Source organism: Somniosus microcephalus, chromosome 3, assembly GCF_052327205.1.
Source record: "Somniosus microcephalus isolate GS21.2 chromosome 3, FLI_Smic_1.0, whole genome shotgun sequence".
Lineage (NCBI taxonomy): Eukaryota > Metazoa > Chordata > Chondrichthyes > Squaliformes > Somniosidae > Somniosus > Somniosus microcephalus.
In genome coordinates, this window is record NC_140989.1 from 283680518 (window position 1) to 283699589 (window position 19072).

Below are 19072 nucleotides of genomic sequence, written 5' to 3' on the forward strand. Positions count from 1 at the left end.
AAGAAAGGAGGGAGAGAGAAAATGGGGAACTACAGACCTGTTATCCTCACATCAGTAGTTGGGAAAATGCTGGAATCTATTATAAAGGATGCAATAACTGGACACTTAGAAACGAATAGTAAGATTGGGCAGAGTCAACATGGATTTATGAAAGGGAAATCCTGTTTGACAAACCTATTGGAGTTCTTTGAGGATGTAACTAGTGGAGTAGACAAAGGGGAACCAGTAGATGTGGTGTATCTGGATTTTCAGAAGGCCTTCGATAAGGTCCCACACAAGAGGTTGGTGAACAAAATTAGGGCACATGGAATTGGGGGTAATATACTAGCATGGATTGAGAATTGGTTAACAGACAGAAAACAGAGAGTAGGGATAAACGGGTCTTTTTCAGGATGGCAGGCTGTGACTAGTGGGGTACCGCAAGGATCGGTGCTTGGGCCCCAGCTATTCACAATCTATATCAATGATTTGGATGAGGGGACTAAATGTAACATTTCCAAATTTGTGGATGATACAAAGCTAGGTGGCAGTTGTGAAGAGGCTTCAAGGGGATCCCGACAGGCTCAGTGAGTGGGCAAGAACATGGCAGATGGAATATAATGTGGATAAATGTGAAGTTATCCACTTTGGTAGAAAAAACAGAAAGGCAGAGTATTTCTTAAATGGTGAAAGATTGGGGAATGCAGATGCTCAAAGGGACCTGGGTGTCCTTGTACATGAGTCACTGAAAGTGAATGTGCAGGTGCAGGAAGCCATTAGGAAGGCAAATGGTATGCTGGCCTTCATTACAAGAGGATGAGAGTACAGGAGTAAAGAAGTCTTACTCCAATTATATAGGGCCTTGGTGAGACCACACCTGGAGTACTGTGTAAAATTTTGGTCTGCTTACCTAAGGAAGGATATACTTGCCATAGAGGGAGTGCAACGAAGGTTCACGAGATTGATTCCTGGGATGGCGAGACTGTCGTATGAGAAGAGATTGAGTAAACTAGGCCTGTATTCTCTTGAATTCAGAAGAATGAGAGGGGATCTCATTGAAGCATACAAAATGATTACAGGGCTTGATAGGATGGATGCTGGGAGAATGTTTCCTTTAGCTGGGGAGTCTAGAACCAGGGGCCACAGCCTCAAGATAAAGGTTGGGCCATTCATGACTGAGATGAGAAGAAATTTCTTCACACAGAGGGTGGTGAATCTTTGGAATTGTCTACCACAGAGGGCTGTGGAGGCTCAGTCATTGGGTATATTCAAAACAGAAGTCGATAGATTTCTGACTGGTAAGGGCATCAACATCAAGGGATATGCCGATAGGGCCGGTGAATGGAGTTGAGGCAGAAGATCAGCCATGATTTCATTGCATGGCGGTGCAGGCTCGAAGGGCCGAATGGCCTACTCCTGCTCCTATTTCTTATGTTCTTATTAAACAGTATAGATAACTTTCAGAAATAACAGACAAACTCAAAAGTAGAATACTCCAAACGCACCAGTCACCATAAATGCAATATCTTCATCAGTAGCAGCTGCTGATTCCAAAACTATCCGATCCAGCAGTTCCATGAACCGCTTTTGAAGGGAATATGCTTCCTTAAATAAAGATTGCAGCAGGTCTGCAACCAAGTGCAAGCGACCATTGTATAAGGTCTCACTGTCCTAAATACAGGTAAAAAGCAGAGTCGTCAGAAAAAGGGAAATCCCTGTACATGGCAGACAAATTATCAACATAATGACACATCATTACACTTGAGTACTTGGCCTGGAGATAGAAACTCAATTTTAGTTACAATTTGACTTTAAAAAAATCATACATTTGCTAGCCTATACATACTATGCTGAACAGCAATAGAAATAAAAAGTATTATAATCAGCACATATGCCAGCTCATACAGAAGAACTATTCTATTATCTCCCTTTGACTCTCTCCTGAGAAATAATTATGTTGGTCCTGGGGTGGGAGGGGGAGAGAAAGACAGAGAAAAAGACAAAGAGAAAGATAAAAAAGAGAGAAAAACAAACTTTTATTTATAGAGCACCTTTCATGTTCTAAGGATGTACTCCTGCTTTACAGAAAATAAATAACTATTCTAGTCGATGTTTCTTTGAGGAGGGGGTGATGATGCCAGTTTTAAAAGGGAGAGGGAAAGTACCTGAACAGAAAGATCCACTTACATTGTCAGCTAGCATGGGACCAGGAGGGTTAATAGGATGATCAGCAGTTCATTGAGAATGGGTTCAAGGGAGCAGGAGGTGGGTATCATTAACAAAATGAGCTCGGAGAGAGCATGAAGGGAGATAGGAGTGAAATACGTGGGTTCAGGGCTAGGGCAGGGGGTCGTCTGAGGAGAGATTGGGCAGGGAGAAGAGGAAGCACTCCTGGAGTAGAGCTAAAATCCACAACCTTCTGATACTTTGTTCAGTAGTCAGCGTCATCTTTGGCTCAGTGGTAACAGTCTTGCCTCAGTCAGAATATCAGAGACTTCAGCACATAATTTAGGCTGACACTTCAGTGCAGTACTGAGGGAGGGCTACACCATCAAAGTGCCATCTTTCAGATACAAGGTTAATCTGCGGCCCTGTCTGCTCTCTCAGGTGGACATAAAAGATCCCGTGGCACTATTTGAAGATAAGCAGCGGAGTTCTCCCAGTATCCAAGCCAACATTTATCCCTCAACCAACACCACTAAATCTGCTCATTTATCTCACTGCTGTTTGTGGGACCTTGTTATGCGCAAATTGATTGCTGCAGTTCCCTATATCACAACAGGGATGAAACTTCAAACTTTTGACTATGGAATGTTTTGGGACATCCAGAGGTTGTGAAAGGCACTAGATAAATGCAAGTTCTTTCTTACTAGTCAGTCTCAATGGAGATTGCTGAGTTTTTCCAGCATTTTGTTCTAATTTCAGATTTGCAGCATTTTGCTTTCTCCAATTTTCCCCAGGGAAGGGGAGCAAAAACCACTCAAAAAGGGGCGTTACTGCTGATGCCAGCTCAAGAGCACCAAAGATCACCCTTGTAAAAAGGGTATGACCCAAATAGAAAATAACAAATTATAAACATAAAGTTTATACTTTTTGTAGTCTATTTCATGTATCTCACCTTGCAGTGACGAAAGGTATTCTTCAGGACATGAAAGACAGTCAAGGATAGTGAATGGATGCTTGCCAAGGCCAGAGCCTCCTCGAGTGTGCACATATGATGCACAAGATTCATTAGAACCTCCAAAAGCTGGACCTGAGACTGTGTATAGAAAACAACAGAAATTATATTAGCAGTTTGCAGAACATATAATGCGCATGTGCAGGTGGATCACATACCTTCTTCAGAAAACAAACATTCTATTTTGTAAATGCTCAAATCAAATTAACATTATTTGATTTCAAGATAGTGGTTTCTCTTACAGCCTTTACAGTACTAGTAGAACTAATAAAAAAAAGTACAATTTTATCATTTACCAGACTGCAGTTAATCTCAGCATAATTAATAAATTTCATCTGCCATTATTCTGTTTATTTACATATTTTGTCCAATTCATTCTGTAATTTCTGAGCTGCCTCCTGCAATTTCACTACCCTTCCTAGTTTGATACCATCTGCAAATTTGACCACTTTGCATTGAGTTTCTGAATCCAAGTAATTTACGTAAATTAGAAACAGTAATAGTACCAGCATCGAACCCTGGGACACCCCATTTGATACTTCCACCCATTCTGGCATAATGATTACTTGTTTTCTACCCTTCAGCCATTTTCTTATCCACTCCAACGGTTTAATCCCCAGGAATCCCCACAGTTTTGAGTTTAACTGATAGCCTTCAGTATGAAACTTTTACAGATGCCTTTTGAATGTCCAGGTACACAACATTGTAGGGCTTACCACAGTCCACTTGAGTTGTCACTTCCTCAAAGGAGTTGAGAAGATTGATCAGGCAGGATCGTTCCTTCTGAATCCACATTGACTGCTGTTTACTAAGCTTTTATTGTACAGATAATCCTCAAGTTTAACCCTGATAATCAAATCCATTATGTTACAAGGAATAGAAGTAAAACTAATGGTTCTGTTGCTGCCTGTATTTGAACTCAACCCTTCAGTGATTCACAACATGAGGAAAAACTTTTTTACGCAGCGAGTAGTTAGGATCTGGAATGGACAGCCTGAAAGGGTGGTGAAGGCAGACTCAATCATGGCTTTCAAAAGGGAGTTGGATAAGTACCTGAAGGAAAAAAAATTGCAGGGCTACGGGAAAGGGCGGGGTAGTGGGACTAGCTGAAGTGCTCTTGCAGAGAGCCGGCACAGGCTCAACGTGCTGAATGGCCTCCTTCTGTGCTGTAACCATTCTATTCTATATGTGCAGTGACACAGCCATTCACATCACTAGCGTCACTTACATAAACTTTCAAGTATAAAATGAGGATTAGTAATTTAAAAAAAAGAAAAGAACCATTTGAACTTTAAAAGGTCCTACCTGTATAGTGTTCCTCAATGCTGCCTGCAGGTCAGTGTTTTGACTGGACAAGCCTCCTGCCTGCCGGGATAACTCATTTGCAAGCTCATCAAACAATGTCAATGCCTAGCAGGAAAAAAACCATCATGGATTTTACCTTTCAGCTGCGGAATGGTTTGTGGTCATTGAAACTAAAGGAATGGGGGGGAAATAACTTCAAAAATGATAAAAGAAATAAATATGGTTAAAAGTTTGAAATTGCAAGATTTTTTTTGACTTGTGAAATGTAAAGCAGTTGCTTAGCAGTGTTTAGTTGTTTTAACTCTTGTCCACTACTCATTTTGTATCTTGAGCAAAATCCATATGACAGCTACTCAGATAATGAAACAGTAGTAAGATACCAGATACAGTATTACACAATTCCTAGAGATTGTACCATTGCTCTTTCAACGTAACACGCAATATATCAAAGGATATAATGGTATGAGCTCTCTAATAGCTACCCAATGAGCAGACCAGCCACAGTGAACAGGAAGGTCCATAGTTTGATCCCTGGTCTATGCCAAGTCAGTTCATTTCAGCCTGGATGGTGGCGAGGGAGTGGGTTTACAGTTAGTCTCACTGCCCTTAGGCTAGGGAGGGGGAAACCAGCCAGGATTCCCTCTCCTGATCACCAGCCAGTGACCCCTGCTGGAAATACACATGTGGAAGTTAGGTGAGGACAGGATCAAACTGGGTTATGATGCATCTATGGTGGAATATTCTGTCAACACACACATGAATTGATGGCCACTTGGTGCCCATGGAACAGTACTCTAGCGAGGACTGAATGCTTCCAGTGAAGAAAATTGGCAGATCAAAACAAAATGGACTAAATTATGTTTTAAAAAGTAAATACAATAAATATACATTGAAACTAGAAAATTAACATACCCTGGGTAATACTTGAGAGAAAAACGTCTGTTCTATCTCAGCAAGGCTGATGTGGGGCAGAAACTTGTCTGTGAGAATCTTCAATACTCCTTTAAAAAAATCAAGTGATTTTAGCACTCTTGAGATTCCTAATTTACAAATTGTACATTGTGCTTTGCTTCAGAACTGTAATTTTTCACTTTTTTATATTTAGTTGCAACATTTATTTGCAAAGAAGTCATATAGGCAAACAACACACGTTTAAACAATCACAGCAAAAAACACATTGGCCCGGATTTTGCAGTCAGCAGTGAACGAACGGCACTCGCCATTCATTATGCTTACAGCTGCCCACAGACTTTTAGTGGGCTTTTGCGCGGCAACTTAGGGACAAGCAACAGCGTGTCTCTTCAAAATCAGATTGAAGAACCCTCATTGAGACACGCAGTCTAAACCAGGAAGTGTAAGTTAGAGTACTTAATTCAATGTAAAATCATGTATAGAAAGAGAAATAATGAGGGAAAGATGAGATTGAGAGAGAAATAATTATAAAATCTCCAACAATAATTAAAATCTGATGGAATGAGACTCCACTTGTAAAAGTAAATTTTCAATGCCAGAGAGGTTATTTGGTAGCAATCAAGACTGATCGCGGCGTTAAAAATTCACTTGCACTTGAATGGACAAGCCCCAACTATTTCTGGTGTATCTAGGGGGTAAGTACCATAACTTCACGCCCTTCATGTGTTTTAATGCCGCATCTCTCGGTGAGGTACTGGTGTAGTGAAGCTTGTGGAGGAGCAGGGGAACTCTGACAGCAACTTCCTGATTTCTATGTTTAACTGCGCATGTGCAGATGCCGGAAGTTGCTGTCCGATTTACTCCATAATAACGGTGAGCGCCGATAGCCTCACCGTTATTCCTACCACAAAATCTGGGCCATTAAATTAGAATACGAACTATTCAGAACGAACAAACAATTCAATATGTTGTGTTATACTGGTTCCCAGATAAAACCGTATGCCTACTTTAAAACAAATTTTCTAGGCAAGAAAGCTGAAATGCAAATTAATCTTCTCCTTCAAGAGGAACAAGGACACTGAGTAAAAAAAGTGGAAGGGTGACTTTTTGTGAATCTGGGGTGCACGTGTGTGGACAGACTTTTTAAAAAATCATTGCTTTTTAATTGAGAAACCATGGTGCACAATGCAAAACACCACTGCCAAGGTTGCAGGCTAAGATAAATCAGGAAGTAATGGCCCATATTTTACGATCGGAGGCTTCCTGCGTGCGGAGGCCTCCGATCTGGGAAAAAAATCTACAGACTTACCCGAGGGCTCACGAGGTGCATATACTTCCGTTCCTGGGCCTCTCCAAACTCGAAATGCGCAGGGCCCAAGTATCCCAGAGGCGCATGCAGTTCGCAAGTGTCCCTGGGATCACCTGGGCCATGGGAAGCCAATAGGAAAAGGGAATCTCCCTTCATACACTTGACAGGTAGACCTGTCAAATATATGAATGGGGATCACCCCCAAAACAATGTAAAACAGTAAATAATTTTTTTTTAAATCACATTTTTAAAATTAGTTGAAATTACAATAAATTAAATATTTTAAACAAAAATTTAATTTCTTGAAAAAAATTTGTTATTTACAGGGCTAAAAATAAACGTACCTTTTTTAAAGTATTTTTAAATGATAAATGAGTGACATTTAAAAAAAAGTTTTTTTCAACACTTATGCTGGTAAAAGCAGGCCTTACGCCTGCTTTTACCAGGCCTAAGATTTCTAAGGGTTTTCTGCGGGCGGAGGTTCTCCAGAAAGCGGAACTATCCGCCCGCAGAAGCCCTTCTCCAGGGCAGGCATCCGATCTGTCAAGAGCATTCTTAACAGATCGGAAATACCGGTTTTCAGCACATGCGCTTGGCATGCCTGAAACCGGCATTTCCGATGTCCCTACGGGCGTGTACACAGCCCGTACACACTCATAGGCATCGGAATATACGGCCCATTGATTACGTAAATCCAAGCTTGGTTTGGTGTAAGTGAAGGCTCAGTCGGATAAGGAGATCCATAGTTTTGTGATACTGGGAAAGGCAACTTGTGATGATCAGTCACTTACATACTATTCATTTAAATAAAAACAGAAATTGCTATAAATTCACAACAAGTAGATCTGCATCTATAAAGAGAAAATAAATTAACATTTTGGGTGTGTACACTTCTTTGGAACTGAAAAATAAGCAAGTCCCTCTGCTCTTCAACCTTGTTCATCTTCATTACTTTCAGTTTCCCTTCTCGTGTTTGATCAGGTATCTGCCAAGACTCGGTTTCACAGCCACATCATTTTCCTCTCCACTGTCCTATTACCATCTCGTCTGGTTTTGAATACCTCTTAATGTCTCTTTTACTTTTGTTCTATCGCAGCCCTGCCTTCGATCTATTTTATTTCCTTTCCAGTTTGAAAAAGGGTTAGACCCGAAACGTCACTCTAATTTCTCTCCACGGATGTTGCCTGGCCTGCCGAGTTTTTCCAGCATTTTCTGTTGTTATTAAGGAGGAAAACATCCCATGGATGAATAAATTTTAAAAAAGATACCTTGGATGGAACAGTCCTTCCGGAAAGCAGAGAGGGGAGCGGAAAACCTGCTCAGTCTGAGATGGTGTTGGAAGTGGCACAAATGGCAGATGATCTGGCAAAAGTGGGGGCTCATGGAGGTGGAAAGTGAAGACAAGGGAAGTTTGTTGTTATAAAAAGCAAAGGGTGAGAGCAGAGAAGCAGGAAATGGGACAAAGTCTTGCTAACCACTGTCGAGAGGAAATCTCAGTTGAGAAAAAAGGACAACATTTCAGTAGCTCTGATGTGGAAAGTGGAGTAATCAGAACAGATGTGATCCAGATGGGGATGGAGGCTTCACAGAAAGCAGGGTTGGGAAGAAGCATTATCAAGGTAGTTGTGGTAGCGGCGTTTTTAATAGATGTCTGTGGAAATCCCATTAACAGATGCAAAGAGAAAACTCCGGAAAGGGAAGAGTCAGAAAGGGAAGAGTCAGAATTGGACTATGTAAAGGGAAAAGATTTATGTAAATTAGAACCACAATTAATGAAACATAGAAGATAGGAGCAGGAGTAGGCCATTTGGCCCCTCAAGCCTGTTCCGCCATTTAATGAGAACATGGCTGATCATCCAAATTCAGTACCCTGTCCCTGCTTTCTCCCCACATCCCTTTAGCCTTAAGAAATATATCTAACTCCTTCTTGAATATATTTAATGAATTGGCCTCAACTGCCTTGTGTGGTAGAGAATTCCACAGGTTCACCACTCTCTGGGTGTAGAAATTCCTCCTCATCTCAGTCCTAAATGGCTTACCCCTTATCCTTAGACTGTGATCTCTGGTTCTGGACTCCCCGCCATCGGGAACATCCTTCCTGCATCTAGTCTGTCTAGTCCTGTTAGAATTTTATAAGTTTCAATGAGATCCCCTCTCATTCTTCTAAACTCTAGCAAATATAAGCCTAATCAACCCAATCTCTCTTCATACGTCATTCCTGCCATCCCAGGTAGCAGTCTGGTGAATCTTCGCTGCACTCTCTCCATGGCAAGAACATTCTTCCTCAGATAAGGTGACCAAAACTGCACACAATACTCAAGGTGTGGTCTCACCAAGGCCCTGTACAACTGCAGCAAGACATCCTTGCTCCTGTACTCGAATCCTCTCGCTATGAAGGCCAACATACCATTTGCCTTCTTAACCGCCTGCTGCATCTGCATGCTTACCTTCAGCGACTGGTGCACAAGGACACCCAGGTCTCGTTGCACTTCCCCTTTTCCCAATCTATTGCTGTTCAGATAATAATCTGTCTTCCTGTTTTTGCCACCGAAGTGGATAACCTCGCATTTATCCACATTATACTGCATTTGCCATGCATCTGCCCAATCACCCAACCTGTCCAAATCATACTGGAGTTTCTCTGCATCCTCCTCACAGCACACATGCCCACCCAGCTTTGTGTCATCTGCAAACTTGGAGATATTACATCGAGTTCCCTTGTTTCGATCATTTATATATATTGTGAATAGCTGGGGTCCTAGCACCGATCCCTGCGGTACCCCACTAGTCACGCCTGCCACTCGGAAAAAGACCCGTTTATTCCAACTCTTTGCTTCCTGTCTGCCAACCAGTTCTCTATCCAAGACAGTACCTTACCCCCAATCCCGTGTGCTTTAACTTTGCACGCTAATTTCTTATGCGGGACCTTATCGAAAGCCTTCTGAAAGTCCAAATACACCACATCCACTGGTTCTCCCTTATCTATTCTACCAGTTACATCCTCAAAAAATTCCAGTCGATTAGTCAAGCATGATTTACCTTTTGTAAATCCATGTTGACTTTGTCCAATCCTGTCACTGTTTTCCAAGTGCTCTGCTATTACATCTTTTATAATGGACTCTAGCATTTTCCCCACTACCGATGTCAGACTTACCGGTCTATAATTCCGTTTTCTCTCTACCACCTTTTTTAAATAGTGGGGTTACATTAGCTACCCTCCAATCCATGGGAACTGTTCCAGAGTCTATAGAATTTTGGAAGATGACCAGCAATGCATCTACTATTTCTAGGGCCACTTCCATAAGTACCCTAGGATGTAGATCATCAGGCCCTGGGGATTTATCGGCCTTCAATCCCATCAATTTCCCTAACACCATTTTCCTACAAATACTGATTTCATTCAATTCCTCCCTCTCATTAGACCCTATGTTCCCCAACATCTCTGGGAGGTTATTTGTGTCCTCCTTTGTGAAGACAGAACCAAAGTATGTATTTAATTGGTCAGCCATTTTTTTGTTCTCCATTATAAATTCCCTTGATTCTGAGTGCAGTCTAAAAAATCAGAGCAAGAGCAGGAAGTGGCACTAATACCGTCATCAATGTAACATAGGAAGATGGCAGAGGTGAGCCTGAGTTGGCCTGAATAAACTGTACAAAAAGAAAAACATAGTTGGAACCCATTTGGGTTCCCATTGCAACACATTTTATCTGAAAGAAGTGAGTAGAATTAAGAGAAGTTGTGCAGCATGAGAACAATTCCAGTGAGGTAGAAAAGAGTAGTCAAGAGGGAAGGAGACTGGTTGGGTTACTGTTCAAGGAAGGTACAAACAGAGGGCCAGGAGAGGTGCGTCCACAGTGAAAAGGAGGAAAAATGGGCCAGAAAAATTGTCAGAGGTAGAGGCCATCAGTAAAATGCAGAGATTACAATTTACTTTTTATAAGTTCACAGAGAGTAAAAAAAAATTGGCACATACACATAGGATGAAGGTAGAAGCTGAAATATCATAAACTACCTCTATCTCATTTTTTCTCCCTTTCACAATGTGCCTCATTTTATCTCACTCTCTGCCTTACTCACATCTCTCCACCTATTTCTTTCTCTCTCAATTGCTCTATCCCTTCCCGCCTCATTCGCTCTCATTCACCTTTGCTCTCTTCTCTATGTCTCTCATTTCTCTCTGCCTCGCTGTCTCTCACTCTTTCTGCTTTTCTCTTCAGTGATTCTCAATCCCTCTTTCTGCTTCACTCAGTCCCCCTCTCTCCGCCTGTACCCTCTCGCTTCTCTCTGCCTCATTCTCTCTCTTGCCATCCCAGCCACTATCTCCTCTATCTCTACCTCATTTTCTCTCTCTCCCACTCCCTTTTGGCTTTAAGTCTCTCTCTCTCTCTTATTTTGCTGTCTGTTTCCTCTGACTCTGCCCATTTCGCTCTCCCTTTCTGTCACTCTTTCTCTCACTGGCCCTTCTCTCTGTCTCTCCTTCTCTCTTTGTCCCCTCTGTCTCTGTTTCCTCTCTCTCTCTCCCAGTTTCTCTCTCTGTCAAGATTCATGATGTAACAGGACTGTCCGAACACAAAAACTTTAACACTGAGCCCAGGCCGTACTCTGAACACATTACATGAGCTGATCACAGCTTCTGCACACCTAGTTTTAAAATGAGCTGCCCAGGATCTGCGAAGCTCCAGCAGTGGCTTGGAGTCCTGCAAGATTCCACTATCAATCTAGAGGGAAGCTTGCTTTTGGTTCTAAAGTCTGCTCCACCTCTGCCTCCAAATCTCATCCAGCCCCATTCCTGAACTCATTTTATTACATTTCATCGTCCAGTGGCATATCCCCGACAATGTGGAAAACTGCCCAGATATGTCCAGCCACATAAATACTGTGGCCACAAGAGCTGGTCAGAGGCTGAGTATTCTGTGGGTATCTCACCTCCTGACTCCCCAAAGCCTTTCAGGCATCTACAAGGCACAAGTAAGGCATGTGATGGAATACTCTCCACTTGCCTGGATCAGTGCAGCTCCAACAACACTCAAGAAGCTCGGCACCATCCAAGACAAAGCAGCCTGCTTGATTGGCACCCCATCCACCACCTTAAACATTCATTCCCTCCACCACCGGCGTACCGTGGCTGCAGTGTGTACCATCTACAAGATGCACTGCAGCAACTCGTCAAGGCTTCTTCGGCAGCACCTCCCAAATCCCGTGACCTCTACCACCTAGAAGGACAAGGGCAGCAGGCACATGGGAACACCACCACCTGCAAGTTCCCCTCCAAGTTACACACCATCCTGACTTGGAAATATATCACCACTCCTTCATCGTCGCTAGGTCAACATCCTAGAACTCTCTACCTAACAGCACTGTTGGAGTACCTTCACCACATCGACTGCAGCGGTTCAAGGCGGCGGCTCACCACCACCTTCTCAAGGGCAATAAATGCTGGCCTTGCCAGTGACGCCTACATCCCAGGCACGAAAAATAAAAAAACTTTAAAAAAAATATTAAGTGATGTCATTCTTACATCAATGGAAGTATTTGACATTCCACAAATATAAAATTAGTTTTTCAGTGTCAGAATGTTCAGCAGTCAATACGCTGTTAAAAACTCAGTTACACCTCTTTCAACAAGGCTTAACGTTTTCGGGGGTGGGGGCGGAGGTTAAACAGCGTAATGTGTAACAGCACTGTGGGAGTACCTTCACCATACGGACTGCAGCGGTTCAAGGCGGCGGCACACCACCACCTTCTCAGGGGCAACTAGGGATGGGCAATAAATGCTGACCTTGCCAGTGATGCCCACATCCCATAAACTAATAAAAAAAAGGGAGGTTTTTGTCGGGGACTGTGATTTGAATTGATTGCTGCCTCTGGAGAGTTTCACAGTGCCACCTGTGGCGGAGCAGTGAATGACTGACCGCAACTTCAGGATTTCCCTAATAACAACAGAAAATGCTGGAAAAACTCAGCAGGCCAGGCAACATTCGTGGAGAGAAAATAGAGTCAACGTTTCGGGTCAAACCCTTTGTTAAGACTGAAGGCCAGGCTGGTTTATCTACGCATGCACTGATTCCAGAAGTTGCTCTCCCTTTCAGAGGATAACGGTGAATGACGCCAACAGTTGCGCTGTCTTTACCGCAAAATCCGGGCCATAGATTTTCCAGATCATTTCCAATAACAAAGTGCATAGCAAACGGATTCTGTGTTGCACTACCAAATGGTTCTCATGAAAAAAAATGTATAATTCATGTTAAAATATACATATACAAAATAAATTACGTTGATTGGTGTTGAAGTATTTTGTCTTTAAATACATGTCTCAATCGGTATTATGCAATTAAGTGCCCTCCCGCCCCATCACCAGTGACTCCAGCCTCCAGTGAACTTGTCTCATCAGGAGCCCTCTATGGATCAGCATGCTTTTGCCAGATGGGAGGTGCATGTCAGATGCTGGATAATTCTATAGCAGATTCATAGACTGCAGTAGCCAACTGCTACTAATTTCCCAGTCTCTGAACCAATGTTCCTTGTAAACTGCGTTTTGTTCTGCATGGCCTTTTTCTTTTAATGCGCAGTCCCTTCAAATTTCTGCACATGTGCGGCATTTACAATGTTAAAGCCGGTGAGCGGTCTGCGCGGGACCTTTCAGATTAATCCGCAGCTATGCGCGTACACCTTAGCGTGAACATTGCTCTGAACCCTCCCAGTCCATGACCAAAGAGGGCACCAATCTATACAGAACTGTTATGCAATAGCTTGTTCACAAAGCCTGTGCATGACAGCGGTTAACTTTTCACACCTAGAATGGGTGGGTCTCTGAATCTGGAAAGAACTGTTGAAGAAAATTAATAGTTAGGTACATGGGAGGGGGCAGAAGTACTTTATACATATATTTCCTTTAAGTGTTAAGCTTTTAAATGGAAGGTAATGTATAGGTATTATTTGAGCTCTTGGTTCTATCTACATAATTATTGTGCACTACAGAAAAATATAAGATTGCAAGCTTATATAGTCAGTACTCACGTAATTGTTCACTACCGCTCTCACTACATTGGTATATACAGTGACTGTTGTTAAAGAGAATATTACTAAATGAAACTTAAATCACTGAGTACAGATAACTTGGATGAAAATTATAAGTAAAGTTACCTATAGCTGGGAAACTGTCAACAAAATATATATTAAAGGTAATAGTGACTACTGGATTCCAATAAGACAAATGACAATAAAAAATATTGCATTATATGGAATATATATTTATTCATAATATACACATATAATGAATGGAGAATTACTTTGTAATCTGCAATTCATTTCTTGTTAAATCTAGTTATGTCACAAGGAATTAATGCCCTTCTCTGGCTATCACTGTGCATGGCATCCGCGGCTACTACAAAAAAAGTAACACTGTAACTGAACAAGCCATCCACCTATAAATGAACCCATCAATATTAAAAAGAGGTAACTCCACAGTTAAGTACCAGCACGCCTACAGACTCATTAGATTCCAGGTGGCAGAAATACTCCTTAAGATGACATCTCATGGAGCAGTGTGAATACCCATTTCAACCATTCAGTATGGAACAGGCACGGTGGGGCAACGGCACACATTATATCAGCTTCAAAGAACTAAAGGTGGAATCTAACTCCTCAATGCACCAAAACATGCAACACCTTGCATGCCCCTTCACAGATCAAGGATGAGCGCGACCCACGGGGAGGGCTGCCTGCCTCTCTTCCGTGGTCTTGTCTGTGCCCGGGTGGTCCTGGAGAGGGAGCACGCAGTGTCCACCAGTACGCTTAGGGCCTTCCTTTACTGCAGGACATTTACTGCATAATTGATAGATATAACGAAACGTGATTTAGTTTAAGTGTGCATTAGTTTGATTAGACCGGGTTAGATTATTCTTCAGTGGCGTTCTCTTAAAGGGGGCTATTGTGTGTACTGATTCTTTGTCATCGTTACCGGTTTAATTAAAAAATGTCATGCCCCTTAGACTTGCAATCAAATAGAGCTTAACTCCAGTGCTATGTGAAGCTGGAATTAAAGTGCTCAAAGGATCATGCTGGAGAGACCTGGCTTCTTTTCCAACTACCAACCATTTCTTTAAATCCCTCTCCCCTGCCCCCACCACCTCCAACAAGTGTGAGGAGCTTATGGACATCTTTGTCACTATGATTGAGACAATCCATTCAGCTACCTCTAACACATTTCCCCCCCTTCCAAGCCAAACCTCCCTCAGGGCTCCCCCCACCCCCGCCAATCGCAACCCTGAATCCGCATCTTTATCTAGTTTCTCTCTTATCTCCCCTCATGCCCTCCCCGAGCTCAACTTGTCCATGAGACCCACCTCCTGCTGACCACCCAACTTTCCTTCCTAGTTCCCATGCTAGCCGACATTGTAAATAGTTCCATCTCCTCAGGTACTATCCCTCTCCCCTTTAAAACTGGCGTCATCACCCCCTCTCAAAAAAAAACCACCCTCAACCCCTCTCTTCTTGCAAGCGACTGCCCAATCTCCAACCTCCCTTTGTCTACAAAGTTCTTGAACAGTTCTGACAAAGAGTCATCGACCTGAAATGTTAACTCTGTTTCTCTCTCCACAGATGCTGCCTGACCCACTGAGTATTTCCAGCATTTTGTTTTTATTTCTTGAACATGTTGTTGCCTCCCAAATCTGTGCCCATCTTTCCCACAATTCCATGTTTGAATCTCTCCAATCAAGTTTCCGCCCTGCCAAGGCACTGAAACGTCCCAAATCAGTCACAAATGGCATCCTCTGCGACTGTGACCCTTGTCGACCTCTATGCAGCCTTTGATACGGTTGACCACACCACCCTCCTCCAACACCTCTCTTTCATTGTCCAGTCAGTGAGACTGCCCTCACTTGGTTCCACTTTTACTTATCCAATCTTAGCCAGAGCACCTCCTGCAATGGCTTCTCTTCCAATCCTCGCAGTTACCTCTGGAGTCCCCCAGGAATCTATCCTTGGTCTCTTCTCTTCCTCATCTATATGCTGCCTTTTGGCATTATAATGCCTAGATCTACATCTCCACCACCTCAGTCAACCCGTTCACTGCCTGTTGTCAGACTACTTATCCGACATCCAGTCCTGGATGAGCTGCAATCTTCTCCAGTTAAACATTGTGATGACCCAAGCCATCATCATCAGCCACAACGCCATACCCTTGATATCAATTCTATATCCCCCTTCTCAGCCACCATTTCAGGTTGAACCAGACTGTTTCTAACTGCAGCATGCAATTTAATCCAGAGCGGAGCTTCTAACTCCATATCCTCTCGATCATAAAGACTGCCTACTTCCACCTCCATAACATCACTCGCCTCCACCCCTGCCTCAACCCATCTGCTGCTGAAACCCTCATCCATCTCTCTGTCACCTTCACACTCAACTATTTTAATGCTCTCCTTACTAGCCTCCCATCCTCCACACTCTGGAAACTTCAGCTCATCCAACACTCTGTTGCCTGTATCCTATCCCGCATCAAGTCCCACTCGCCCATCACCTCTATTCTTGCTGACCTACATCGGCTTCCATCCCCCAAAGCCTCAAACTTAAAATTCTCATTAAATAACAACAGAAAATGCTGGAAATACTCAGCAGGCCAGGCAGCATCCGCGGAGAGAGAAACAGAGTTAACGTTTCAGGTCTAGGACCCTTCATCAGAACTGGAAAAAGCTGGAGATGTAACAGATATTAAGCAGGTGCAGAGACGGGGGGGGGGGGGGGGGTGGTTAGGAGGGGAGGAAGGAATTGAAAGAACATCCTGTACTTTTGTAAGAGGCAGGAAAGATAAAATGTTGCAAATGGGAATGGCAAAAATCATACTGCATGAAAAATGGGGGCAGGGATAATTATCTGAAATTGTTGAACTCAATGTTGAGTCTGGCAGGCTGCAAAGTGCCTAATCGAAAGATGAGGTGCTGTTCCTCGAGCTTACGTTGAGCTTCATTGGAACAATGCAATAGCCCGAGGACAGAGAGATCAGAGTGGGAGTGAAGCGGTGAATTAAAATTCTCATTCTTATGTTTAAATCCCTTCATGGCTTTGCCCCTCCCTATCCCGGTAACCTCCTCCAGCTTTACAAGAACTCTGCGTTTCTCCAACTCTGGCCCCTTGTGCATCCCCCGTCCCTTCTCCCCACCATTCAGATATGCTTTTAATCGTCTCGGGTCTACACTCTGGAATTCCTCATCTCCCCCTTAAAACTCACTTCTTTGACACCCCTCCCAATATCTCTTTTGATTCAGCATACATTTTTGAATGATTACAGTTCTGTGAAGCACTTCAGGATGTTTTTATCTAGGTTAAAAGCACTAGTTGTTGTTGGGTGTTAGGCCTCCTGAGCACTTTATATACCCGACGTGAGTTTTTTTAAATGTTTTGAAAAAGTTACAACTGCTGCCCACTCTCTCAAAACATTGACAATTTACCAGCCAGAGAGCACAGTAAGCACATAGAGAGCTCTCTCCTGACAAGCAGAATGCAATTAAAAGCTAGACACAATCTGCATTATAACAATGTTCTATAACTACTTGTCTGAAAATGGTAATGCAGTACATAGTTTGATATCAATGAAAAATGGTTTCAGATGTCAAAGGCCCAAACTGACTCCAAAATAAATAGAAATGGGACAGCATCCTTCTCTTTGTTCTGGTGTCAGGTTGGAATCTGACTCAGGACTTAGGCTGCTTTTACACTATAACTGCAGTTATTGTGCAAACATAGAAGATAGGAGCAGGAGTAGGCCATTCGGCCCCTCAAGCCTGCTCCACCATTCAATGCGATCATGGCTGATCATCCAAATTCAGTACCCGGTCCCTGCTTTCGCCCCATACTTCTTGATTCCCTTTAGCCTTAAGAAATATATCCAACTCCTTCTTGAATATATTTAATGAATTGGCCTCTACTGCCTTCTGTGGTAGAGAATTCCACAGGTTCACCACTCTCTGGGTGAAGAAATTCCTCATTTCTGTCCTAAATGGCTTACCCCTTATCCTTAGACTGTGACCCCTGGTTCTGGACTCCCCGACCATCGGGAACATTCTTCCTGCATCTAGTCTGTCCAGTCCTGTCAGAATTTTATAAGTTTCAATGAGGACTGGAAACGCACCCTTTGAATTTCCTCTACCAAGCCCAGAGATGATCCTGGTCAAAATTTCCATAGCTTATGATAAATCTTTACCCCATAATTCACTACTTATCATGTATCTGTTTTTTAATTAAATATGCATTACCTAATTTTAATTAACTAGGAATACTCACTTGCTAGCATGTTTGCTAGTAACTTTGTATTTATCAGTTTTGGTAATAACAAATCAATACTATAGGACTTCAAATAAAACAGTTAAAGGATATGATAAGTTCAGAGAGAACAGGTCCCATCTTCCTTTTACACTTCTCCTCATTCCACTGGCAGACCTCTTCCAGTAAAGAATTCTGGGACATCTTAAAAATTTATGTCACTTAACTCTAGGTTAAAAAAGACACACAATATACTATATAATCCTCGGCGGGAGAAGTCACAAATAAAGTGTGCAAACATCTGACATTTCAGCAACAGTTGGAGATCCACAATAAGGCCTGGTCTTGGGGCCAACAGCGTGGGACAATTATACCACCATCAGCAGCAGCCTCCGCTGCCTTCTGTGGAAACCAGTAAATCCGACATCAAATTCAACACGGCCCTTGCTTATTTTGTACTATTTGCTCTTTCAGAGAAGCCTTGCGGCTATTCGCTGTTTATAGGTAGCCGCAGTGTGTCTAGCGAGGACTCAATCCCTCTATCCCAACCGCAGCCAGTTGAGACAATTTCTCCTGCAGCCGCGCTTCCCTGCACCGCGGTCAAATGTTTATTCCCAGCAGCCTCTCTGATCACTGACAGCAGCAGCCAAAGGAAAGCTACTGCGCATGTGCGCGGACTGGCGTGCATTCTCGCCGATCGGGCCTCTTCTGTACTACGCATGTGCAACAACTGGCGGGCATTCTCGCCGATCGGCGTCTTCCGTAGTGCGCATGTGCGCGAACTGGCGGGCATTCTCGCCGATCGGGCCTCTTCTGTATTGCGCATGTGCAACAACTGGCGGGCATTCTCGCCGATCGGCGTCTTCTGTAATGCGCATGTGCGCGGACTGGCGGGCGTTCTCGCCGATCGGCCTCTTGCGCATGTGCAAAACAATCCCTTTTAAACTCCCTGGTCCATCCTCCCCCCCCCTCCTCCGCAGCCTTATAAAGGCGGCTTTAATTGGGCAGTTGGTTTAGTGAAGTCGGCATTTTCAGGGATAACAGAAAGTGACAACGCGGGAGGAGAAAAACAAGACAGTTGTATGATATGCCGTTGAGGTGGAGTCACAGGGCGCACGCCTAGTCG

At 43.2% G+C, this 19072-nt stretch overlaps 1 protein-coding gene across 6 annotated transcripts in view; it reads right to left on the bottom strand.

Moving 5' to 3' along the window:
• firrm (fignl1 interacting regulator of recombination and mitosis) overlaps positions 1 to 18550 on the bottom strand; it is a 78179-nt gene extending 59629 nt beyond the window's left edge. For 2 of the 6 annotated variants that reach the window (XM_085982667.1, XM_085982665.1), the window contains exons 1-5: positions 13702 to 13717; positions 5375 to 5463; positions 4463 to 4567; positions 3098 to 3238; positions 1485 to 1650 (exon numbers count right to left, since the gene is read on the bottom strand). In XM_085982667.1, the coding sequence (XP_085838793.1) occupies positions 1485 to 1650; positions 3098 to 3211 (280 nt within the window). In that variant the 5' untranslated portion in view covers positions 3212 to 3238; positions 4463 to 4567; positions 5375 to 5463; positions 13702 to 13717. Of the gene's footprint in view, positions 1 to 1484; positions 1651 to 3097; positions 3239 to 4462; positions 4568 to 5374; positions 5507 to 13701; positions 13742 to 18060 lie in introns of those variants that run through there. The other 4 variants (XM_085982662.1, XM_085982663.1, XM_085982668.1 and 1 more) reach the window with 3 other exon arrangements.
• Between the last annotated feature and the right edge of the window lie 522 nt (positions 18551 to 19072).